This window comes from Haliotis rufescens, unplaced genomic scaffold, assembly GCF_023055435.1.
Source record: "Haliotis rufescens isolate VD_foot unplaced genomic scaffold, xgHalRufe1.0.p SCAF_3, whole genome shotgun sequence".
NCBI lineage: Eukaryota > Metazoa > Mollusca > Gastropoda > Lepetellida > Haliotidae > Haliotis > Haliotis rufescens.
Window position 1 is genome coordinate 67,341,847 of NW_025964001.1, and position 26,411 is coordinate 67,368,257.

At 38.3% G+C, this 26,411-nt stretch overlaps 1 protein-coding gene across 9 annotated transcripts; it reads left to right on the forward strand.

Moving 5' to 3' along the window:
• Positions 1–261: 261 nt before the first annotated feature.
• Positions 262–26,130, forward strand: LOC124151512 (retinol dehydrogenase 12-like). Of its 9 annotated transcripts, none has more exons than XR_007223228.1 (8): positions 262–384; positions 1,474–1,614; positions 3,881–4,072; positions 4,736–4,894; positions 14,525–14,644; positions 16,129–16,339; positions 19,799–24,936; positions 25,045–26,130. XR_007223228.1 is itself a non-coding variant. In XM_046524024.2 (7 exons), exons 1-7 carry the CDS (start codon positions 288–290, stop codon positions 19,899–19,901), a joined length of 1,023 nt encoding a protein of 340 aa, XP_046379980.1. In that variant the 5' UTR covers positions 262–287; the 3' UTR covers positions 19,902–26,130. The 9 variants fall into 9 exon arrangements, 1 of the variants encoding a protein (XP_046379980.1); XR_007223227.1 differs by having other exon boundaries at positions 19,799–24,888; positions 24,937–26,130; XR_007223229.1 differs by having other exon boundaries at positions 19,799–24,601; positions 24,937–26,130.
• Positions 26,131–26,411: the final 281 nt, after the last annotated feature.

The window sequence follows — 26,411 nt, forward strand, 5'->3', positions numbered from 1 at the left end:
TTTATCAAATTTGCTCAACTCCGATTTGCGCATTTCATATTCTCGATTATCAATCACCTTACTTTCCTCATAACAGAACGTTGATAACACGTCTCAAACCGTTTCAACTATAGATGTGCGGATAAAGCAAAGAACAAATTGCATAATATTATACTTCGATAACGTAATGTCACTGTCCTTATGTCTTAAATAATCAATGCATACAGTCGGATTTGATCGGCTTTTCTCGGTGTTACTCTCCCCTGTGGAGACAGGAAAATAGGATCACGTGATCTGTTCTGTTCAAAATGGCGGCAGACACATTGAAGTTTATGCAGAATGCAACTGTGAAAGTGCTGGGACTTTGTTGGAGTTACAAGAAAATTGTTCTCGTGGTTGCTGGCGGTTTGTATTTCAATCACACACATTTCACGTCAATATATTCTGATATGGTCCTCAGTCTGTAGACGATGATACGCTGATAGTCTGTTTGTTTAACTAACTTAGCTTTCAAATTCAGTTTCGTTTCATGACACTGACATTTGGTGATGTCCTTTACGCTTTTAATGTCTGAACAACTACAAGGTAAAGATCTTAACAAAAAAATGTGAAAACGAAATTGAATGGCGTGTTCGTGGTTTCACAGTACTCGGGGTAATAATTATTGTATGTGCATGCACAAAATGAAAGTATATTGATAGTAAAGTTTTTAATATATTCTGATATTGTCTGTGTATAACCCTACATAATAATGTATAATAGCACATTTTTGACAATAGGATTATTCGGTACACCAAATCACAGAGTATGTTGAAGGCGTTACATTCTGGCAATGTTAAGCAGTCACATTTTTCTTGATTGAAATTAGTGCCACAAACCTTAAACTAAAACATTCCTACCCTGGGACTGTATATGGTTGCTCTAATCCAATTTCATTAAAATCAGATCTTAGTTCTTGCTACCACTAAACAAAGATCTGAGGACATCCCATTACAGGTCATGTCAGACCGACCTTTTGCGAACTTTGACCGACCAATTGAATGACTGACAAGAAGTCGACATTAGCCAATCTGAAGGCAGCTTTCTCGTGCTTATGGCACTAATTTCAAATTGGCGACTACGCTTCGAAACATATTTTGACAAATTCTCGATTAAAACTTTGAAACCTGAACAAAAGAACATTCTGGAATGGCTAATAGATGGTCTAGATTGTATGGATTCAGTCGTTCGGAATACCCCATGTTAGAGTTTTCAAGGTTGCATGATTAGGAATCACATTCCGACTCTCACTTTCATGATCTGGAAGGCAATGCTCTGATTGGTCGGATGAAAGGTCGTTCTGACGTGACCCCTAATGGAATGTCCTCAGATCTTTGTTTTGCGGTAGAGAGAACTAAGATCTGATTTTAATGAGATTAGCTCTAATCATGCTAATGATACAACTGATTCCAGTGACTAGACATGATAAAGTCCTCATTTCTTTTTTTGTTTTAGGTGTCGGCTATCATGCACTGAGGAGATATTTTGGAGGTGGTGTTTGCCACAGTAGAGCTCGTCTTGATGGCAAAACTGTTTTGATCACTGGGGCCAATTGTGGCATTGGGAGAGAGACTGCAAGAGACCTAGCTGGAAGAGGTAACTATAGGATTAAGCTGATTGGTCGGGAGGTGAAACAAGGTGCACAGTCTTCCTGTATCATGTTCAGCCAGGCCAGGCCCATTGCACGGTTCACACAATTTGTAAAAATTGGCACAAAAACAGTCACAAGTGCATATTCATTGGTACACATCAGTCAGTAATGTTACATTAGGAAAAAAATGTCTTTTGTGAAACAATAATCATGATAATCCTAGAAAAGTTTCACTGAATAGTTTTAGAACTTTCAAAATGCTGAAAAATGCTGCTTCTGACTTAACATGCTTAAAAGTTCCATCATTTACTTCTTGGTTTCTTGGAACAGAACTCATCAGCTGTTGCTAGGAATGTGTACCATAAATGGAAAATCACGTTTTATGGAGAAATTAGACATCACTTGTTGCTATGAGATGTGTTTCTTTCGGTAAGCACAGGAAAGAGTCCCAACTGTGAAATATCACTGATTATTATTGGAAGGTTGTTGTTTTTAAATCAAGAAGTATTTGTTGTTCTTCAGATGAACTCTTTAGCCAGCATCTGACTCAGCTAATGACATATCTGAATCTGTACTTTCAAGTTTCATCCAAAGGTATTATAACCGGTGCATCAAAGCTAATATCTACGCCGTCATACTGGAGGTACTGCCATCTATCTTGTACTTTACTGGTTTCTTATTCAGGTGGGGGCATGGGTGGCCCAGTCATCTAAGGCGCTGCGATTCGCTGTGCAGAGTTGCCTCCCTTGGGCACGCCAGAAACCTATGATTGTGGGTTCAAATCCAGGTTCACCCCGATTATGTTTCTAGGTTTGTCAGCAACATACCCGTGCCCGTGGGTTTCACCGAAGTGGTAAATGTCTGAGACCTGCATCACTTCGGGCTTTCCTCCCACATTAAGCTGACACGATGTGATATAACTGGAATACTGTTAAAAGCGGCAATAAACCCAACTTACTCACTAGACCAAGACTGAAACAATATGCACTCTTGTTCAGGCAGATTGTTTTTCATGGGTTGAACTTTGATTTCAGACCTGTATTGAAGTCCAAGAACTTGGCCAGTTAGCTAATACACTCTAATCTAATAAATGGTTACCCTCTATCTCTCTCAAGTGTAAAGAACTTGTATACAAAACCTACTGCAGACTCCATGTCGTGCACCATGGCTATGCACGTGCAATGCAGCATGGGAGTATTGACAAAAAAATGCATCAGCATTTTGTTATTTCACAAGGTGCACATCTAGATTTTTCTCCAATTGACTTTTTCTTATAGATTAGATTCTTTATGAAGACATTATTATTTTTGTTATAATGGAATCGCATGCGCATATTTCTAAAGTCCATGTTAGATTTCCATCATTGGACTAAATGCATCTGAACTTGCTGTTTTCGTTTGAGTTTTGCTGTGTGAAATTGTCGATAGGACTCCTTGTGACTGAAATACTTCAAACCACAGGTAGGTTGATTGGTAGTTACTCGATATTTCAAGCTGCAGTCTGTGAAACATTCTATCTTGTTATAACTGACTGACAGCATTTTTCTGGCATTTCCAACAGTACTTTAGGCATGACCCCCAGTGGGGATTCCGGGTTAGAATAGGTCCCCAGCAACCTGTGCTTGTCTCCCCTTTTGGGATTCCGGGTTAGAATAGGTCCCCAGCAACCTGTGCTTGTCTCCCCATGGGGATTCCCGGTTAGAACAGGTCCCCCGCAACCTGTGCTTGTCTCCCCATGGGGATTCCGGGTTAGAATAGGTCCCCAGCAATGTATGCTTGTCTCCCCATGGGGATTCCGGGTTAGAATAGGTCCCCAGCAACCTGTGCTTGTCTCCCCATGGGGATTCCGGGTTAGAATAGGTCCCCAGCAACCAATGCTTGTCTCCCCATGGAGATTCCGAGTTAGAATAGGTCCCCAGCAACCTATGCTTGTCTCCCCATGGGGATTCCGGGTTAGAATAGGTCCCCAGCAACCTATGCTTGTCTCCTCATGGGGATTCCGGGTTAGAATAGGCCCCCCAGCATCTGATGCTGGCTGTAAGAGGTGGCAAAATGGATGAGTTGACGAAATGGATCAGGTGGATGGACTCAGTGACTTGGTTTATTGCATGTCATTGTACTCCGACAGCGTGGGTTGTTGCTAACAATGTCAATCACTGGATTGTCTGGTCAGACTCAAGTTTTTACAGGGTCGGCATCACACAGCAGGATCCTGGTGAGTGTGGTGTTGAACAACACATCGATGTCTAGTTATGTACTGCGGTTGTTTCAGGTGCCCGAGTGATCCTGGCGTGTCGAGACGTGACGAAGGCCGAGAGAGCTGCGGATGATATCAGGAAGAACACCGGCAATCCAGAAGTCGTTGTCAGAGTTGTCGACCTCGCATCGCTGGAATCGGTGAGGAAATTTGCTCGTGAAGTCACAGAGAAGGAAAAGAGGCTTGATGTTTTGATCAACAATGCAGGTGAGACTTTTCAGATGTCAGGTGAAAATATTCGTCAAACACAACTATAGTGGGAGTCATAGGATGTTGAGCTCAACTCAACGTCATAGGCCAATAGATATGATGTGATTTGTATACTCAGCCACAAGAAAAACATGAATACCATACATGTTGGTTAGTAATAATATATGACAAATTACTCATATTCAAGAGATATTAGATTGGTTTGATGCACAAACGAACATACTGATATGTTGTGTGAACCGACGTTCACAGACGCATCACATGTGACGTCATAGATCCATGACTCGAGATGCACCATTTGTCTCCTGTAGGATTAGCATGTAAAGTTTGGAAATCACATGCAGCATATCGTGATAAGAATAAGGACACTGTGGTAGCACTTGACTGATTGTTAGTTTTATCATTAAGCGGTACCCATTGGAAACATCTCTTCTTAACGTACATACTTCTCTACATGTTTCTATGGTTCGCATTTCTTTTGGTTTGAGTGTATTTGAAAAATATCCAGAACTCTTTGTAGATTTTATTTATACTGAGTTAGTCACCCATTGTTGCATGGCACCAAGCTCCCTCACGAGCTTTATATTTACATGATAAACGGCTCCTCATAATTTTGTAGGGTACTTAACTTGTTTTTTCACTTCTTTCGCCATGTCTTAGGTGTCATGTTCTGCCCGTACTGGAAGTCTCAGGAAGGCTATGAGATGCAGTTTGCTGTCAATCATCTCGGCCACTTCCTACTCACCAATCTCCTCCTGGACCTCCTAAAGAAGTCGGCGCCAAGTCGCATTATTTGTGTGTCATCTCTCGCTCACAGACGTAAGATTTCCTTGTTCTATACTATTCACATAAACTATGGAAGCAATTGAGCCCTGGTTGCCTCTATTAGGGTAATGATGTAAAGAGTTTGGTTGTCAAGCAGAGACCCAGGTTGAGAAATAGCAAGGGGCAAAGGGAAGCCAGCTGGGATGATAGGCACCGACAAAGATCACAGCAATAAGTCCCAAGCACTAGACAGATATGTTCCCTGGTTAGGGTTCATGGCTGGCTGGTGTCTCCTGATGTCAAAGGCTTCTTGTAGTTTTCTTGGTCGCCAATTGTTGTGGTTGGTAGACAGGCATATACTCTGAAAAGTTTTGTTCCTCATGATAAAGAAGTTGACAAATACTCTTCCTTATGTGTATCACTTCTAAATGCCTTTCAAAGTCTTGAATAATAATATCAATACAATTCTATGCCCCTTCTGCACTGCCGTTTTCTTGAAACAAAATCCATACTATACACAAGAGAATATACTGTAAATCATGAAATTAATTCGTCTCCAAAAGAATGTGACCACTGGACCCTAGCCAAAAATGCAACTCAATATGAAAGCGACACCCCCTCCTCTCAAGCATCAGTGGATTTCTATCTAAAGATGTCCTCAGTCAGGTTTAGAATCCTCACCTTAATCTAACCTTACATTAATCCAAACACACACCAAATAGCACCGCTTATTAGCGCTGAGTAAAGTACTTCCGCAAAAACAATACATGCGCACTGGCTCGTGTCGGCCTTTGACGCAGTCACTAAGAACAAAGGGTGGCGTCTGTCTGGACTTGCAGGTGTGACCAGTGATGACATTAGTGAGTAGAACTCTTGTCTTGACCCCAGCAGTGATAATTCACAGGATGTAATTAGTGTTTGAATGTGCTGCTCAATAAACAGTGGTGTGGAATACATCAGCGTATGTCTAAGTTGGTATTTTTGCTATCCAAAATGTCTTATTGTTGATATAAATGCGATGTTTAAAAATGCGAGCAAAGACCTATTGCATTTTTCGCATTTAATTCACGCTCGCGTAAAATTTCAGGATTTAGAGCACAAGAAAAAATACCCATATATACAAAATATACAATTTTGTATATTTGATATTTCCAAAATATACAATTTTGTATAGTTGGTATTTCCAAAATATACAATTTTGTATATATGGTTAGATTTTACCACTGCTTCATTCAATTTCCTCACCTCTTATAGAATGTTTCACATAATGTGGTTGCAAAGTTTACTAATGATACCGAACAGTATAATTATTGCATGTGACAATAATGCTTTAATACTATTTTCATTATGACAACTATATGATGTAGACCAGTGTTTGCCCAGCGTAGAGGAATCTGGTTAATCTGTATCACTTAACGAGTGGTGAATAGCTTACTCTGCCCACAGTCGAGAGCAGCACAGTAATTAGTAGTTTAGACCAGGCGAATACACTGGTCACACTTGACTGGTCTGTCTGATGATTCGGTCACCTGCCAAATGGGATGTCTGACAATTGGGTGTGAACCTTACAGAGGAAGTTATTTTATGAATGCGTCACGTGTTTCAAAAGAGATGACCATTATCTAAGTAAAATACTTCTAAGATCATAAAGGACATAACATTTAATAAAGTGAAATTCATTTTCGACAAACTTTAATGAACAATTTTAAAACAGTGCGGGCAAATTCTATTTTCTAAAAGGTTTGGGGGGTTGTAAATCGTCCTGTTTCGATCCAGATCTAAAACTAGCTAAAATGCGACGGTGGTCCCTGTATTTAAAACATAAGGAGCAACAACGTTACGATCATGAAAGTTCTTAATGTATTGCCCTTAACGTTATGTTTATCGTTCCAAAGCTCTGTTCTCCAGCTCTTTTCATCTTTGTTTAAGAGAACGTTTTTAATATGGGCAATTTTCTTCTTTCGGGACATTGGAGCAGTCATAATATTCATAACATCATAAATATTAAGATTACAGGCAATTTTAACAACTTTAGTACTCCATGAACTTTTACATAGTAACCATTTTCTTCATCAAAGCGTTACAAGTACTGTTATTAAATCTTGGGGTAGTCTAAAAACATTAGCATGTAATGTAACAAACGGGGAGGAGAGACCCATGTCTCCATTAGTGGCTATACATGGAGGTACCGTTACTAACACCAAGAAATAATTTACCGGCTCTATTTTGGATTAGATTAACGTTTTATCCTCATATACCAGAGCCATAGAACATTACCGGCTCAACAAGACTTTCATACAGTTTCATAAAAAACATCATAAGACATACACCCAACAGAATAAGACAAAGCATGGCTGGCAGAATTGTACAACTCTTTCACAGTTTCACATATCTAGATGCTCGTCAACCCGTAGTCCCAGATAACGATATGATTCTACATAGACCAGTGTTTGCCCAGCGTAGAGGAATCTGGTTAATCTGTATCACTTAACGAGTTTGAATAGCTTACTCTGCCCACAGTCGAGAGCAGCACAGTAATTAGTAGTTTAGACCAGGCGAATACACTGGTCACACTTGACTGGTCTGTCTGATGATTCGGTCACCTGCCAAATGGGATGTCTGACAATTGGGTGTGAACCTTACAGAGGAAGTTATTTTATGAATGCGTCACGTGTTTCAAAAGAGATGACCATTATCTAAGTAAAATACTTCTAAGATCATAAAGGACATAACATTTAATAAAGTGAAATTCATTTTCGACAAACTTTAATGAACAATTTTAAAACAGTGCGGGCAAATTCTATTTTCTAAAAGGTTTGGGGGGTTGTAAATCGTCCTGTTTCGATCCAGATCTAAAACTAGCTAAAATGCGACGGTGGTCCCTGTATTTAAAACATAAGGAGCAACAACGTTACGATCATGAAAGTTCTTAATGTATTGCCCTTAACGTTATGTTTATCGTTCCAAAGCTCTGTTCTCCAGCTCTGTTCATCTTTGTTTACGAGAACGTTTTTAATATGGGCAATTTTCTTCTTTCGGGACATTGGAGCAGTCATAATATTCATAACATCATAAATATTAAGATTACAGGCAATTTTAACAACTTTAGTACTCCATGAACTTTTACATAGTAACCATTTTCTTCATCAAAGCGTTACAAGTACTGTTATTAATCTTGGGGTAGTCTAAAAACATTAGCATGTAATGTAACAAACGGGGAGGAGAGACCCATGTCTCCATTAGTGGCTATACATGGCGGTACCGTTACTAACACCAAGAAATAATTTACCGGCTCTATTTTGGATTAGATTAACGTTTTATCCTCATATACCAGAGCCATAGAACATTACCGGCTCAACAAGACTTTCATACAGTTTCATAAAAAACATCATAAGACATACACCCAACAGAATAAGACAAAGCATGGCTGGCAGAATTGTACAACTCTTTCACAGTTTCACATATCTAGATGCTCGTCAACCCGTAGTCCCAAATAACTATATGATTCTACATAGACCAGTGTTTGCCCAGCGTAGAGGAATCTGTTTAATCTGGTTAATCTGACTGTTGGAATATTATCTATGCATTATCCTGTCTAAAAATCTAGATATATTTACAATATCATGTATGCATTTTTGAATCATTGTATTCCGGAGTGGTCTTCATATAAACTTCTTGACCAATCCGCTTCATGTACATTTTCAGAAAAAACATATCATAACATGGGAATACCGTTCGAATTGAGCCTCGCTCAATTTCCCTGTGCGCTGTGATTTTTCATTTATTTTTTTTAAATGAAAATTTTACAGGGACTAGCTGTGCTACCACACATGTTAAACCATTTTTACAGTTTTGTCTAATTTTAGCGATAATGAGTAGAGATAAGATATATTGATGAACAACGTCTTTATTACAGTTAGGAGCGACGCTTAGGTGTATGTTGTAACACCATTATCAAGCAAGTGATGTTGTTCATCCACAGATCTTATCCTCTCTCAATACTCCAACTTCTAAATTCCTCGCAAAGAAGATAATGATACTTGTTTTGAATCTTGCCATCGTACAAAATATTCTTCGCACAGTATTCAAGAAACAATGTAATATTAATATCATACTACGCCATCAATATATGTTGTGCAATATTTGAGAGGTTGGCGCCTGTCGGGACGGTGTGAGATGCTAAAACTGTTCTTGTATAGTCTAGTATCCTTTGGCTAGTGACAGCTACCACTGTTTATTCCCATTCAAGTTGCTAACGGTGTTTCATATAAACAGTATTATGGGAACGGAAATTAAAACATTACTTCATTCGTTATGCTACCATTTTTGAATATGTCCATGAGATTAATCTGTTCATTTTTCCGTATTTTTATTACGGAACTTATAGCTTTGTGTGGCACAAACGATCATATAGTAAGATGACTACAATTAAAGGGCATTAATAACGAGAGGCTGTTCACATATATGTACATCATATATGTATCACGTGAATCATTTCTGATTTTACTCGACGTAAGAGCTAGAAACGTTACCTACTTCCGGCGCAGCGGTTCTAGATGTTGGCGCTATCTAGATTGGGTCCCTGACACATGCAGCTCTATTTGATGGGTACTTAATAAGCTGAACTTTTATAAATCTATTTTTTGCAAATATATACTGGTCACTCCAACTGTTACTAAATTGTTACTAAAATATATAGGATTGTTGTCTATAACGTGTCCATTCGTATGTCTGTTTTACGTCTGTTCTACTAATTATTGACACTAAGAAACTCGTACAATTTTTTAAATCATTACTAAACGTGTTGTACTTGTCTACATCTGAATTGAAAAGTGGGACAAAAGTTGCTTACTGTATTTTGCCGCCTTTGATGGTTCTGATGATCAAGATGACAACGTCAAAATCTAAGTGTTCAGGAGTCGATGAGGATTCAGGAGTTTTTGATTTGATGCGGAATCAAGGTTGGGGGTTATTATAGGCCTAATAGTGCACCACGTGATTTATGTCCAGGCCCCCGTGACATGCAGTTGTCATGTGACATGTAATTAACTAATTGAATTACAAAAACAATTCCGACAGCAAATAACCGCATCCACAACAACAATGCGTGGATGCAAAGAAAGAAACCATTTTAAACCCCTTTCTGTATATTTGTATTTGTATTCCTTTCTGAAACTATCATTCTACAAACAGTTGTGTTCACCGCCCATTGTGATACTTCTACTTAAGAAAATAAAAAAGGATGTTTATTTAGTCATTTGACATGCGTTCATTGTAAACAAGGATTAGTGTGAAAGGATTACTAAGTTTGTCATCCAGTATAATGCACTTCCTCGATTAGCATAATTATAACAGAGTTTGTAATTAGTTATATCCTGACTCCAGTTAACCAAGGCAGCTACATCAGTTGTGATTTATGAATTTGTGGAATCTTAATGAAAATAACGACCGCCTGTCACAAAAATGCAAACGAACATTGAACACGCACAGTTGCAGATTTTCCTTTCGTACATTTGAGGGTGAACGTGAACGAAGCCGTGCAAAATGCTTTACAGCGATTTGTCTTCAGAACACATATTGAGCTCAGGTAAGTTTATTAATGATGATATTTTCATCCATTCATAGATATGGGTATCATGAGCGCTGACACTGTATGTATTCGCAATAGAACATTTGGAAGACTAGACACAAATTGAGTCACAGTATGACAACATCAAATCAAAGAATTTGTTTAATGCAACAGATTTAAGGCATTGAAATTGTACATTATTATAAAATACATGAGTGTCGCAACGTCTCATGTCAAATACATCAATGAATTCTTTATAAAAAAAATTAATTTAATATTACTATGAATTTATAGCTAAAATTATGGAGTCTTGCATGTCGAGCCAACAAACTATAGTACATATTATTCACCTTGGCATTTCTGTTTACTGTGCTTGCGGTGGGGTCAACCCTATTCCCAAAATGGACAGTTCCAAATACTACTGCATAAAATATTAATGCCAATTTGGAGAAAATTACCAAATGAATGAATGCAAGTAAAACTTAATCCAGGGAAAAAGAAAACTGTTCAATATCACGTCAAAGTGTGCCCAAGTGCAAAACCTAATCTTAAAATGAAAGGACTTTGGTATTAATATTTCAGTCAGATTATGATATTGGCGAGTTAACGAGGTAAGCCCTATGATTAATTGTCTTAAATACCTTTCTGGTGTCCACCGCCGTGAACCATACTCAATCACTCAGATAAATAACCCCTTTTACATAAGTCATGAACAAGCATATATATATTGCCAATATTTTGCTCCCATGTTTTGGATAATTGTACCAAAGAAAAAGAATTAATCCTAGAATGTCTACACATTAATTCATTACGGACGCTGAAATAATGCCGATGAGACGTTAATTTTTACCTCGCCCACTCACTGATTACGGACTATTTGTGGGCCAATAAGAGGTACAAGCCACGTGAAAATGTAGAGTGAGACCAACGTAGCCATTACACCTTTTTACAAGATGGAAAACATCTTTGCTGTTAGTGATTACATATAAATAAATCTAACCAATTCACAGGCTACACGTTGTAGAACTGAATGCAAGTCATTCCTACCTGATACTATTAATAATTGGAATAGTCACCGGAAAAAGAGGATTATTAAACTTAGACAATGTTATATTCAGTTAAGCCATGATACCAGATTTTGTCACTTTAAACTTCCATCGGCTTAAAAAACACATCTCAGATAACACATCATGCATGCTCTTGTGGCTGTCACAATGGTACACTGCATTAATTTTTACACATGCCCCAACTACAATATATTTAGAAACGATTCTATTCTAAAGGTTAAGTGAGTTTCTAATCAGTGGTTTATTGGAAACAATTTGAACAGTGCCTAATTTAGCTATTTTGAAATCGGCCATGTACATCCGACGTTCGGGTGGATTTGCACATATATAATAACTAGTAGTAAGACTTAATACATACTTTGAGACACGTATTAAGCATTAAAGAGTTAAATAACTTTTCTTAGGAAACCCCTTTCCATCAACCGCACTGTTGACCTATCTTTTTTGTTCTGTTTTGATGTATTGATGTATTATTTAATACAATATGTATATCTCCCCTCGTCCCAATGTTAATAAAAGGAAGCTTGGTGGGGACTTTTGGGATATAAGAAATGAATACAGACTGCCATATTGTCTGAATGTCTTAACAATCACCGGGTGTGACCACGTAGACAGGATATCATTCGGGTTTCTCATAATTACTCCATGAGAATGCTTGGTATTGTAGCTTGGGGATATTAAATGTAAGTTTGTTATCAGAGGAGATTGATAGTGAACTTTTAGTACCAGTTAGATATGATATCTATATGACTTCTTTCTGTTTGACAAAGGATTAAGGGTATATGTGTGGGTAATCCTTCCACGCTGCTGAAAGAAAGTCACTCTACTAGTTCATGTAATCTACGTCAAATAAGATCAGAACACATGCATTATTACAACATACTCAGGATACCAATAACAACGAAATGTACAAATTAACAAACATGGTCAATATTATTATTACATGTTAATGCCATGTATGTAAATATAGCTATATAAACATATGTTTAATTTTTCAGCTTGTGTGAAGTCGTCCATAAATACAAGAAAACGTATATTTTCCCAAAATTATATTACCCTCAGAAGGGCAATTATATTCATGTTACATTTTTTCAGTCTCTTTTTTAATTCGAATGACGTAACATTTATGTTACTTTGATTTTATTAGACCCATGTTGTTGTTACAGACCCAGGGATTGACTAGGTTCATTACATGTCATAAAAGTGCCGGGACATAATATGGTGGCAATACATTCTCTAATTAACACCTGTCACAAAGGGACGGGCAATTTGGGTTTGTCCTCAGGGAATGTGTTATGCAATTTGTGTATTCACGAAATAACATTCAACAAATTATGTACATGGTCCTGTGATGTAGGATTGATGCATTCGAACTTTTTATAAATAAATGAATTGCATTTTTTTTCTTAACCGTGTGCGAAATACGCATAATGTCGGAAAGCGCAAGTTAAATACTGACTTCATCCCAAAATAAATCACAAACCCTCTCTTATAATTTGTATATTATTCTGTATTTTAATTATGTAAATCACGTTCCTGTCACTTTTAAAGTAGAATACGTTAGTCACTCAACCAATTCCATTATTATTTTCCCAAAGATCAAAGATTAAAGCAGTTATCAAGATTTATTTTCCATATCTTTAAAAATACTTAATCTTTACATTGAAACTGCCATCATGATGTATTATTATTATTATTATTATTATTACTATTATTATTGATGTACATATGGTTTGCACCCAACCATGCGCGTGCCAAATTATACAGCGTCAAGCTTTTAGAGCGCCAACTAAGTTTTCCAAAGTAGAAATTAAGCCAAATGAATATATATCAAGTTTCCTTTTGCTAGAACATATGCATGCTGTTGTGTTTTTTCAAGGTAATCTTCGTTCTCGCATTGATAACAATATTTAAAGAACAAGTATTATAAAATATAATACGGGAATATATTACACACGTTATTTACGCATCCGGTTGCTCATAATACAATTTTCCCCAAGGACTACCGTTTTACAAAACGCGATTTTCCGCGTTTCCGCCGAGATTTCACATTATAACAATGTATATCTACAATGAAACCGACAGCTCAGAACAAACCAAATTCAACACTTTTTAGTAGTGATAAAATAGTTTTCATCCTCTGTGCAATCCACTCTGTTGGCATATGTGCACGAGAGCATGTTACAAAACACATCGCGGCCTCCCCGTAAAACAAATCCAAGCTCAAACACTTTCAATACAGAAGTTACCGCCAAAGCAATCGCCCCCGACAGCTAATCCCCTCTGTGCATTTGACCATAAAGTCTACTCACATACCAGACGCCTCAACCGCCCACCCGTCAATATCATTGCAAGGACAGTATGTACTCCCGCTAACAGTGTGGAGTACTAATTAAACATTCCAGTAATGTTACCCGCCACTAAATCAGTTTTTTGTAACTTGCTGATACTATTTTGCACATACAAAACATTTATAGAGCAATACATAGCAATTATCCCCCTTTACCAACATATACAAAGAAACACAGTGCTCAACTTAAAACACTTCAATTTGCACACACTGTATATCATAACTATACACAAATACATAATAATTATCTCCCTTTACCAATATATACAAACAAAACAAATTTGGATACACCATATATACAAATTTGTATATTTTGTATATGTCATATATACAAACTTGTATATTTTGTATATATCATCTTTCCAATCTTGTATATCCTTTGGAAATATCATCTTTCCAAAGGATATACAAGCTTGTATATATGGATTTTTTTTGCAGTGGAGTAGACAGTCATTTAAATGTTTGGTCTTTGTAGGAGTGCTTATAAAGATACTTGCAGATTAGATGGATCTAGAAGTTGGTCAGGGTACATTATTAGATCAGGGCACTTATTGAGGCATATATGGTATTTATGAAAAAAAGGATGTCAGGTTTGTTTTGAAAATGACATTTTGGACCACGACAAAAATAACCGTTGGAAATGCTGCTGTCAGTTCTCTGAAGTATTTGTTGTAAACATTGTCTGTGCCTCACAACAGGAGGCAGGATCAACTTCGAGGACATCAACATGGAACAGCACTATGACTCGCTGATGGCGTACGGGCAGAGCAAGCTGGCAAATGTGCTGTTTGCCAGAGAACTAGCCAGGAGACTACAAGGTAACAAATGGGTGGCAGATGAACATACTGGTTCTGACTGGAGATATACCTGGCAGAGTTATCTCCCTTTAAAATGTGACAAATAACTTTAATATGTTCAGTGTTTGCGTTTGTAAAATCTTCATCATGATAATTACTCTCAAGTTACTAGCATTAACGATGATATTAAAATTAATATACTATTTTACCTTTGACAAAGTAGTGGCTAGGAAGGATTCAATTGGATGTCTTTGAAGAGTTGACAAATAAATAGAGGTTATCACATGAGTGGATGGTAAATATTCTGTATTTGGAATAACAGTGTATTTAGCTAACCTTGACAATGCATTGATATACTGATATATTGGTGAGCCTTGACCTTTCATATTTGCATCTTTATCCATTTTTATACACTGGCTTTATCTTACCCAGACACCTACAATATACATGATACAGATTGCTTTGAAGTAGCCCAGTGTAAATAAGGATGCTTGATGGTTTGTCTGAATATGACCGCAGCCATTCTTTGGTCGGTCACATAAGGCCGGTCACATGATGAAATGTCATTGTTCACACCATCAACCACTTGTTTGCTTTGCATCAACATGGCAACCACAGCATTATTCTACCTGCTGTTAACGATTGCTCCTGGTACATCATGTGGATTAGAGAGCAAATAACCTCGAGCTCCCATGCACTCCATACTAGTTGTAAAAATCAACCCTTGTGAAGATCCAGGTTAAAATCATTCGTGACCAACTCTTTTTATTCCGGGACAAGCCCAATAGCGACTCGTGCCCCTCACATGGCCATTTTTGCAACCGGGATCCGTCTCAGCGCAAACGGGCATACCACAAACAATTGTCAACTAGTTGCGTAATGGTTCACATATATTTCCCCATATATTATATATATTTCAGATGCAATTTAAAGCACATCGGGACATGCAGAATTATACAGTATGATTGAACACATTAAACTGTGTCTTGGGTATATTTTTAGATGCAAGGCATTTCTTAGGGATTCTTTGACGAAGAACCTGAAATCATACATGCATTCTGATTGGTTTGTCGTATTTTCGCACATAACATTCATCAATAGGGGGACGAGTCTTCTTGCAGGTTACGGAAAGGGACGAGTGGTGACGAATGGGTTAAAATAGGTCTTCAGCAAACTTAGCTTGTCTTAAGAGGCGACTAACGGGATCGGGTGGTGAGGCCCACTGACTTGGTTGATGCATGTCATCATATCCCAATTGCGTAGATCGATGCTAAGGGTGTCAATCACAGGATAGTCTGGTCTCAACTTGATTATTGACAGACCGCCATCATAGAACTTGACAATCAAACAATTGTAAGAACCAATAACTAAAGATCAGTTGATTACGATGTGTGACCTGGTTGTGTGTCATCCTACCCAATGGCCTGAATCGCTACTAATGCCTGGCTCTCGTCTATTTATGTCTGGACTCTCATTTAAACAAAACCCACTCGCTCACTTTCCAGGCACCGAGGTGACCGCCAACTCACTACACCCGGGTGTGGTCAAGACAGAGCTCGGCCGTCATCTCTCAGTGATGGGGGTGTCATGGTTTAAACAGACCCTGTTCAAAGTGGCATCTCTCATCTTCATCAAGACTCCCGTTCAGGGCGCCCAGACTACAATATTCTGCGCAGTGGACGAGAGTCTGAATGACGTCTCAGGGAAATATTTCAGGTAGGCATATGAATTAAACAGAATCATTAGATTTAGATAACATGAGTAATAAAGCCTTGCAGCATCTCATTGTACTACAACAGCATTGTCTTAGTGAAGACTCAGCTTAAGTAGATGTCCCCAAACATTCATCTTCCCGAGGCAAGAGAGTTAACTGACTAAAAAAGTCCAGTTTCCACCCTTGCCGAACTAGGCTGGAATTCCTGGGCCTCGATCGTAGCACCACCAGTGGCTATTACGAGTTATGTCCTTTCTATGCCTCTCCTATTGACCAATCAGATTCAACCTCTTGTATCACTTGCATTTGCTTTAAACAAAACGGTGGCGCCCAGTCAGGACGATCTGATTGATAATCAAGATCTATATTGTGATAAAACGAGTCTTACATCGCGAAGTGCATCAAATCACGTGAGCACCTTGATTAAAAGCATGAAAAGATTTAGACAATATCTGTTGACAACGCATTAGCGGTGCACATGCTTTGCAAATCCTGCAGTCGACCAAAATCTGCATGACACTTTACGAACCGGATTTCGATTTCGGTGCGCGATTTTGATTGGACTATGCCTAGACTAGTTAGTCCAGCCAAAATGTAACTCCATAATACCAGCCTAGTTCGGCAAGGGTGGAAACTGGACTTTTATAGTCAGTTAACTCACTTGCCTCGGGAAGATGCCGAAAATTAGGGTTGAAACGATACATCGGTGCACTGTTACGTCTCATATACAATAAAATACGATTATAACGAACACGCTTATAACGAACTGACGGATATAACGAACTTACTTTTTTGGTCCCGACTATTTGCTGTACTTATGCTGTATATATGCTTATAACGAACTACGGTTATAATGAACTAAAATTAGTAGTTCCTTTGAGTTTGTTATAACCGTAGTTTACTGTATTGTGTTATATATCAACCAATACTGGTTTCTGCTTTGCTTGAATGAGATTAAGTAACACTTCTTACGAGATCTTGCTTTCATGAAATTGCATCACAATGCTTAGCAGACAATAGCTGCATCACCTGTTGCCATGATGTCTGAATCAGTGACATCACTAATCTCTCAGGCACTGAAAATGGTTAGCTGTACTTTTTGATTATTACTGTTTAAAAACATTCAAAAATTGAATGAATGATTCTGAATGATAAACAGAATTTTTTTATAAAATTTGACCAAAGTTTAAGAATCAGCAGCAATCCTCAGTTTCAACTTTATTGATTCATGTGGATATAATTATATATATCAAAAGACACTCTGGGGAAATTCTCTGTACATCAAACAAAATGTTAAGTACTTCACATTTTATCAGAGGGTTGTGTATTGTTTACAACAAAAGCTAATTACAGTATCATCCCACCATTCTTTGTACTATGACGTCATTATCAGATCAAAGCACTGTATGAAGCTCATTTCTGGTGTCCCCTGCTGTGATATTGCTAAAAGAGGCATAAAACCATACTCACTCACTCACTCACTCACTCACTCACTCACTCACTCACTCACTCTAAGCACTGTAAAAGGCATAGGTGGCCAGTTGTCAAAGATGCAATTCACCACAGAGTTGCTTCCCTTAGGTGTGCCAGATACCTATGACGGTGGGTTCGAATCCCGGCTCATCGTCATCATTGTTCAAGGTTTGTCAGCACCAAACCCATGCTTGTGGGTTACAGCATGTAAGACCTGCATCGCTGCGAGCTTCGCTCCCACATCAAGCTGACACACAGTTACATATACTGTTCAAAGTTGTGCTAATCCCAGCTTGCTCACCAACTCACTGAGTGATATCATCAGGGGAATGCAGCATCTTGTTACAAATTGTGGGAAATATGTACATACACACAATGTCAATGTGCTAACATAATTACACACTAACACAGAGAAAGTATGATGTTTTCTAAGAGATGAAAGTTTTATCCATATGTTGTAAAATATTTTAAAATAGAAAATGCACAAACCCACTTCTCTTTTCTCATCTTAAATGATCTAGATTTTTTAGAGAACCTTGTGATCCGTCAACATAAAGAAGGGACATAACTCATAATAGCCACTGGTGGCGCTACGATCGAGCCTAGAAATTCCAGCGTAGTTCGGCAAGGGTGGAAACTGGATTTTTATAGTCAGTTAACTCCCTTGCCTTGGGAAGATGATCTCAGACAAGAGTAAAGCCAAACATACATGCTTTTAAGATCACCAACCATCAAGATACTATTGTTTGACAGGAATTTCTTACAAGTTGACGGATCACAACATAGACAAAACAATTATGGATAACAACTTCTTTATTATACTGAAATAGTGACGTCAAGCAAGACTGAGTATTTGACATGATACAGAATGGTGGGCGAGGGAATAACAGTGACAAGAGTTATCATAGTGGTAGAAACTAACAGTTTTAGTCCACTAGTCCTTATAATCACAACAAATAGCAAAACTCTTAAAAGTGGCAAATTAGTCCTTATGATACCTTAACTACAGGACTAGTGCCAATATCTAACACTGATCATTTGTCAGAGGGATTAACATGAGTTGTCGTCATGATACTACTTGTTTGGCCTGAAATAGAGGCACATGTAATCGTTCAGACTGGTTAGAACCATCTTCCCCAGGCAAGGGAGTTAACTGACTTTAAAGTGCAGTTTCCACCCTTGCCGAAATAAGTGGGAATTTCTGGGCTCGATCGTAGTGCCACCAGTGGCTATTACCAGTTATGTCCCTTCCAAGCCTCTCCTATGGACCATACTGGCTCTGTGGTCTAGTGTTGTAGTATCCGCCCGGAGAGCGGAAGGTCCGGTGTTCGAGCCCTGGCCGCGTCATACCAAAAGGTGTTAAAAGATGGTACTTGTTGTTACCCTGTCTTGCGCTCAGCATTAAGGGGCTAAAACAAGGACTGGTCGGCTTGGAGTCGGTATACTGTGTCTGAGTGGGGTATTCATGTATGTTAAACTGCGGCATGGTAACTCAGTGGGCTAATACTATAAATCAGCCTAGTACAAGCTGCCACACACACACGTGCATGCATGTCGCTATATAAGTGCAATAATCTTGGACGAGACGTTAAACCCCATTTCACCTCACCTCACCTATGAACCAATCAGATTCCAAAACAGGGCTTACATCGCAAAATGCACCAAATCATGTGAGCACCTTGAGTAAAAACATGAAAAGATTGGGAAAATATCTGTTGATATGTCACGAGTAGGCAGTGGCAAGCTTTGCAAATCCTGCAATCGACAAAAATCAATGTCAGTTTACGATCCAGATTTCGATTTTTATGTGCAAATTTGATTGGACTATGCATAGACTCGTTAGTCCAGCCAAAAAATGTAACTCAATGGCACAGCCTAGTTCAGCAAGGATGGAAATTGGACTTTTATGGTCAGTTAACTATCTTGCCTCAGAAAGATGGGTTAGAACATGAAACTATGTATTACAATGTTTGCGTTCATGTTTACAGCGACTGTGCCGAGAAGGGCACTGCTGCCCAAGGTCAAGATGATGAGGTGGCAAAACAGCTCTGGGATCTCAGTTGCAAGATGGTGAATCTACCGGCATTGTAACGACCACAGGAAGCTTTCAATCAGGATGCAGAAAACATGACGGGTTGTTATTATGTATATATAATATTTATATGAGTGTTTTTGAAGACTACACATCATCAATACATTGGAATACACCCCGTTAATATGATCATTTGCAGTGTCATAGTGACTTGTGTTTATTATTAGTCAGCTAATAAAATGGGACAGCTTGTAGCTCACGGAAGTCATATGAGCCTAATTATGTGCATGAACTTGGTACAAACCCTACCTTTGCCTGATATAGAAGCAATCGATGCTCATGATGTCAATCACTGGATTGTCTGGTCCAGTCTCGATTATTTACAGACCGCCGTAATATAGCTGGAATATTGCTTTACCATCACATTGTTGCCAAGCATCTGATCATGAGAGGCACTCTCATAGCTGTTATCATCTATTACCGGGATATAGCTAAAATGGATAGAATTATCATTAAACCGTTCTCATGTTATCAGAAATGAGTTGGTCACTGTAACTTGATAATGCCCTCATATTGCTTGACGACGGGCCATTATCACGCCCGTTGTTAGGTGATGTCATATTGATGTTCAATGGTGACATCATCTGTTTTTTTCTATGACGTTTCCATATTTGTAAATAGGGGTCAGTGACGTTCGTTGTGTGTTGATCAAAACCGACATTGTTGTGTATTTTTATTTGATAAGAAATCCTATCCATTTTAGCTGTAATAACGATAACGCTATTTTTCAGGGCATTATCATTTGCAGAAGCCCTCAGTCTTTTCAACTGCCCTCCTTCATCGGGCAGTTAATGGAAGACCTCGGGCTTCTGCAAATGATAATGCCCTGAAAAATAGCGTTACCCTTAAAACAGTGATTATGTAGAGGGGAATGGCTGAGTAACTGTCCATTCCTGAAAAATAATTGTCCTTGGATCCTGCAGGGTCAAAGGCCCATTAGTTTAAGGAATGGAAAGTTATGAGGATGTTCCCCTACTTAAAACACATCTCTACTTTACACTTTGACAAAACATTCTCTTGTGGAAAATATTTGAAAACTCTTTGTAGACTGTATTTATATGGAGTGAGTCGCTTCGCATGATGCACAAGGAATGCCTTCTCTGCCGCCGTTGCACGTGCACCAAGCTCCGTCACAGGCTGATTTTTACAACGCATTGTACACGGCTCCTCATAGTTTTGGGGGGTCCGAAACTAGCAGTTTATCAATTGCTTGCACGTTGTAAATACATGCTGTCAGGGATTATTGGAAATATGGAGCCCTGAACAAGGATATATATGTTTACCTTTAATATTCTTTTTCTCGAAAAGGTTTAAATATAAACATTGTTATAGGTAACCAGCTGTAACCATGGTAACACAACACTATGTACATATTATTTTCGGGGCTTTCAAGGTTAATGCAAATATTTGAAAATATTTAATAGTTATTTTCACATCATACCATCATGTGTACCTTTGCTGAGTCGACAATTAGACGTCTTCAAATAAAATGGTGCGGGTTTGAAAACCCGATGGCGACACCTTTTCCTATAAACTTTGAAATCCTTAAATTGTCAAATATAAAAAAAATAGTTCCGTCCATTCCAAGTGTAAATTAATTGAAATGTTGTTTAAAGATAATGTATAATTGTCCATTCCTGAAAATTATGGAGCGTTTAAACAGTAGAATGACGTCACAGAAGTCTTTTATTTTCAAAGAATGTATGTCACATGATTGCTCTGTCAGAGACTGAGAGAGTGTGTGGTCGACAGTACATGACACGAATGCTAAGCTCTGAGACAGTGTCGAGCATAAGGTATGGTGTGAAGAGCTCAGGGGAGTACAGACTATTTTTTTATTGTTTTATATCAGCACAATGAAGTGACATTCTTTCAAAGCTTCAACAAGTATATAAACCAATACTGTGTAGAACAATTTCTATGTTTGTCAGAGGATGCAAAAATCTAATTGCCAAAGAAAAAGCCATCCCAGGGCTACTCTTATCTTGCTTGTTTAAGTAATTTTGTTAAAGACTATTGAAATGTTGACTGTATATTGTCTGTTTCTTTACATGTGGAACTGTTGTTGAGTTAATGATGTCAGGGAATGCTATATATTCGATAGTGGTTTAGCTATCACAATGATTTTGTTACAGATGCATCTATATTTCACTAGTGTTTTAGCTATCACAATTCTTTTGTTATAGTTGCACCTATATTTCAATTGTGTTTTAGCTTTCACGATGCTTTTGTTATAGTTGCACCTATATTTCAATAGTGTTTTAGCTTTCACAATGCTTTTGTTATAGTTGCACCTATATTTCAATTGTGTTTTAGCTTTCACGATGCTTTTGTTATAGTTGCACCTATATTTCAATTGTGTTTTAGCTTTCACGATGCTTTTGTTATAGTTGCACCTATATTTCAATTGTGTTTTAGCTTTCACAATGCTTTTGTTATAGTTGCACCTTTATTTCAATTGTGTTTTAGCTTTCACAATGCTTTTGTTATAGTTGCACCTATATTTCAATTGTGTTTTAGCTTTCACGATGCTTTTGTTATAGTTGCACCTTAATTCAATGGGGCATTAGCTATCACAATGATCTATTTAAAGTTGCCCCTATATTACCATAGTGGTTTAGCTATCACAAAACTGTTGGAGTACTTGCACCCATATTATAAGAGTGGTTTAGTTACCACAATTCTATTTATATGACTTTAATGTTTTAGCTATCACAATAGTTGTACCATGATTCTTTATCTTTGTGTTACCACAACACTATTGCAATAATCACTTCTGAACACAACACATACCTTCAGGTTTTACTGGCTGTGCAATATTGCATCTTATAAGCATTCACATTGTGAATGGATGCAAATAATTTACATTGTCATGATCAGACTGGAGGACGAAAAAAAAATTGGGTGTTTGAATCAGAAAAACTAATTAAAATTGTTAATTAAATTAACACATTTCCATCCTTGTAAGAAATGCACACACATTGAAATCCCATCTTTGTAAATAGCAAGGGCTAAATGTAAACTTCTTGGAAATAAAGCGAAGCCTGCCTCATGGACAACGATTGACAAGGATCCTTCATCAACGACTGCTGATACTGTTGAAAGGATGTGTTATTCTTGTTTTGTATTGAAAGTTGTTTTTTTAATGACAATCATGGCATGATACCTTCATGTACTTCTGAACTGTTATTCTTGTGTAGAGCTATATCCCTGTTTCTCTTTGCTACATGTAAACTGTCTTCCCGAGGCAAGGGAGTTAACTGACTGTAAAAGTCCAGTTTCCACCCTTGCCGAACTTGGCTGGTGTTATGTAGTTATATTTTGCCTTCACTAACAAGTCTTTGTATAGTCCAATCAAAATCACGTACCGAAATCGACATCTGGTTTGTAAATAACATGGACTTCAACTGCAGACGTCGGTCAACTGCAGATGTCGTTTAACTGCATCATTTGCAAAGCATGTGTACCATCAAATGGGCGTCGACAGATATTTACCAAATCTATTCATGTTTTTAATTTAGATGCTCACCTGATTTGATTCACTTTTCAAAGTAAGACCAGTTTTATTACAATATATATCTTGATTATAGATCAGATCGTGTTGACAGGGCCCCGCCATTTTGTTTGAAGCAAATTCAAGTGAAATGAGAGGTGGAATCTGATTGGTCAATAGGAGGGCATAGAAGGGACCTAACTCGTGATATATACACTGGTGGTACTACGACGAGCCCAATAATTCCTGCCAAGTTCGGCAAGGGTGGAAACGTTTAAGAGTCAGTGAACTCCCTTGCCTCTGGAAGATGCATGTAAGCAGATGTCACAATGCTGCGGCGTTGTGTGTGTGTACAGACAACGATTCCTGCAATGTAAAAAAGTTTCAAACAATCCAACAGTTTTACTATTGGAGCATTTTGCCGTTGAATTTGTTTTATTTATGTTTACATGTTTGTGAATTGTGAAAGGTACATCTAATTGGTGTTTGGTCTACTGCAACCATAGTTTGTGACTTGTGCAAGGTAATTGGTGTTTGGTCTACTGCAACCATAGTTTGTGACTTGTGCAAGGTAATTGGTGTTTGGTCTACTGCAACCATAGTTTGTGACTTGTGCAAAGTCATTGGTGTTTGATCGACTGCTTCCATAGTTTGTGACTTGTGCAAGGTAATTGGTGTTTGATCGACTGCTTCCATAGTTTGTGACTTGTGCAAGGTCATTGGTGTTTGGTCTACTGCTTACATAGTTTGTGACTTGTGCAAGGTAATTTGTGTTTGGTCCACTGCTTACATAGTTTGTGACTTGTGCAAGGTCATTGGTGTTTGGTCTTCTGCTTACATAGTTTGTGACTTGTGCAAGGTCATTGGTGTTTGGTCTACTGCTTACATAGTTTGTGACTTGTGCAAGGTAATTTGTGTTTGGTCTTCTGCTTACATAGTTTGTGACTTGTGCAAGGTCATTGGTGTTTGGTCTACTGCTTACATAGTTTGTGACTTGTGCAAGGTTCCGGTAATTGGTGTTTGATCCACTGCTTACATAGTTTGTGACTTGTGCAGGTCATTGGTGTTTGGTCTTCTGCTTACATAGTTTGTGACTTGTGCAATGTAATTGGTGTTTGGTCTTCTGCTTACATAGTTTGTGACTTGTGCAAGGTACCGGTAATTGGTGTTTGATCCACTGCTTACATAGTTTGTGACTTGTGCAAGGTCATTGGTGTTTGGTCTTCTGCTTACATAGTTTGTGACTTGTGCAAGGTAATTGGTGTTTGGTCTTCTGCTTACATAGTTTGTGACTTGTGCAAGGTAATTGGTGTTTGGTCTTCTGCTTACATAGTTTGTGACTTGTGCAAGGTCATTGGTGTTTGGTCTTCTGCTTACATAGTTTGTGACTTGTGCAGGTCATTGGTGTTTGGTCTTCTGCTTACATAGTTTGTGACTTGTGCAAGGTAATTGGTGTTTGGTCTTCTGCTTACATAGTTTGTGACTTGTGCAAGGTAATTGGTGTTTGGTCTTCTGCTTACATAGTTTGTGACTTGTGCAAGGTACCGGTAATTGGTGTTTGATCCACTGCTTACATAGTTTGTGACTTGTGCAAGGTACCGGTAATTAGTGTTTGGTCTACTGCTTACATAGTTTGTGACTTGTGCAAGGTAATTAGTGTTTGGTCTTCTGCTTATATAGTTTTATGAATGCTTTCCACAAAGGAATAACTGTACGTAACTGTATGTACGTATGTTTTATTTCTGAATCAGGTCACAATGAAGAGTTTGTTAGTTGATAAATTTTAATCTAGTCAATTATCATGACAGGGCAATCCCTCACATGTTGTAGATGTTTGGAATTGAAAACCTGGGCCTTCAGTTGAACACTTTAACCACGAGGCTACCACCTACAACTTGTGTTGAACAGGCCTGTATACATGGTTTAAATGTTGCTTGAAGATGCTCAAGTTCTATTGTATAAGGTTGTTGTCACATACTCGTTTAAACTGTTATGATATTATATGGTAAAAGGTGGGGGGCACGGGTGGCCCAGTCGTCTAAGGCGACACGATTGTGATTGTGCGTTCGAATCCCGGTTCACACCGATTATGTTTCTAGGTTTGTCAGCACCATACCCGTGCTCCATACCGAAGTGCTAATCGTCTGAGACTGCATCTCTTCGGGCTAACCTCCCACATTAAACTGACACGCCGCGATATAACTGAAATACTGTTGAAACCCAACTCACTATATGGTAAAAGTTAGCCTTGATTTGCCGGTTACTGGTTAGGGACCGACCATATTCTGCTCGAAAACCAGATATTTCCATAAGTTAAACTATGAGTCAAAATAATTTTTTTCTAAAAAAACGCATGTAATGTAATTTTTGAGGCAGACAATATCTTTTTTCCCCAGCAATATGAAGCTGGGGAAATTATTTTGTTCAAGAATTTTCGGAGGCAATTTATTTTTTTGGGATAAAATCGCGGGCTATCAAATGGTCGGCCCCTAAATATAGGTTGTCCTTGATTTACCTGGTCTGAACTTGTTAAGTTATTGCGATTTTTGGGAGTTGGTGCTCACGAAGGCTTCCATTAAAAATTGAAAGAAGAATTGCATTGGAATTTGTTCTTATTTTAGGAAAAGTCCTTTCATTCTTGTACATCATCTATAATCGTATACTTTCCTTTAAAGATGTAGATGACACTATGTAGAGAATAACAAGAGGTACAAGGAATAAAGTTTATATACCTGCAGTGAACTTATTTTGTTGGGGGCATGGGTGGCCCAGTCGTCTAAGGCGCCGCAAGAGTGCAGAGTTGCGTCCCTTTGGGCATGCCAGAAATTTATGATTGTAGGTTCGAATCCCGGTTAGCCCCAATTATGTTTTTAGGTTTGTTAGCACCATACCCGTGCTTGTGGGTTTCACGGTAGTGTTAAACGTCTAAGACCTGCATCACTTCGGGCTTTCCTCTCACATGAAACTGACACGCCTTGATATGACTGGAATACTGTTAAAAGCGGCGTTCAACCCA

What these genes read in the sequence shown, in the direction of transcription:
- LOC124151512 (XM_046524024.2), top strand. Translation starts at nt 288, where the DNA reads ATGGCGGCAGACACATTGAAGTTTATGCAGAATGCAACTGTGAAAGTG. An exon ending in TGTTCTCGTGGTTGCTGGCG is followed by an intron (nt 385 to 1,473) that starts GTTTGTATTTCA and finishes TTTTTGTTTTAG; the next exon opens with GTGTCGGCTATCATGCACTG. An exon ending in ACTAGCCAGGAGACTACAAG is followed by an intron (nt 14,645 to 16,128) that starts GTAACAAATGGG and finishes CTCACTTTCCAG; the next exon opens with GCACCGAGGTGACCGCCAAC.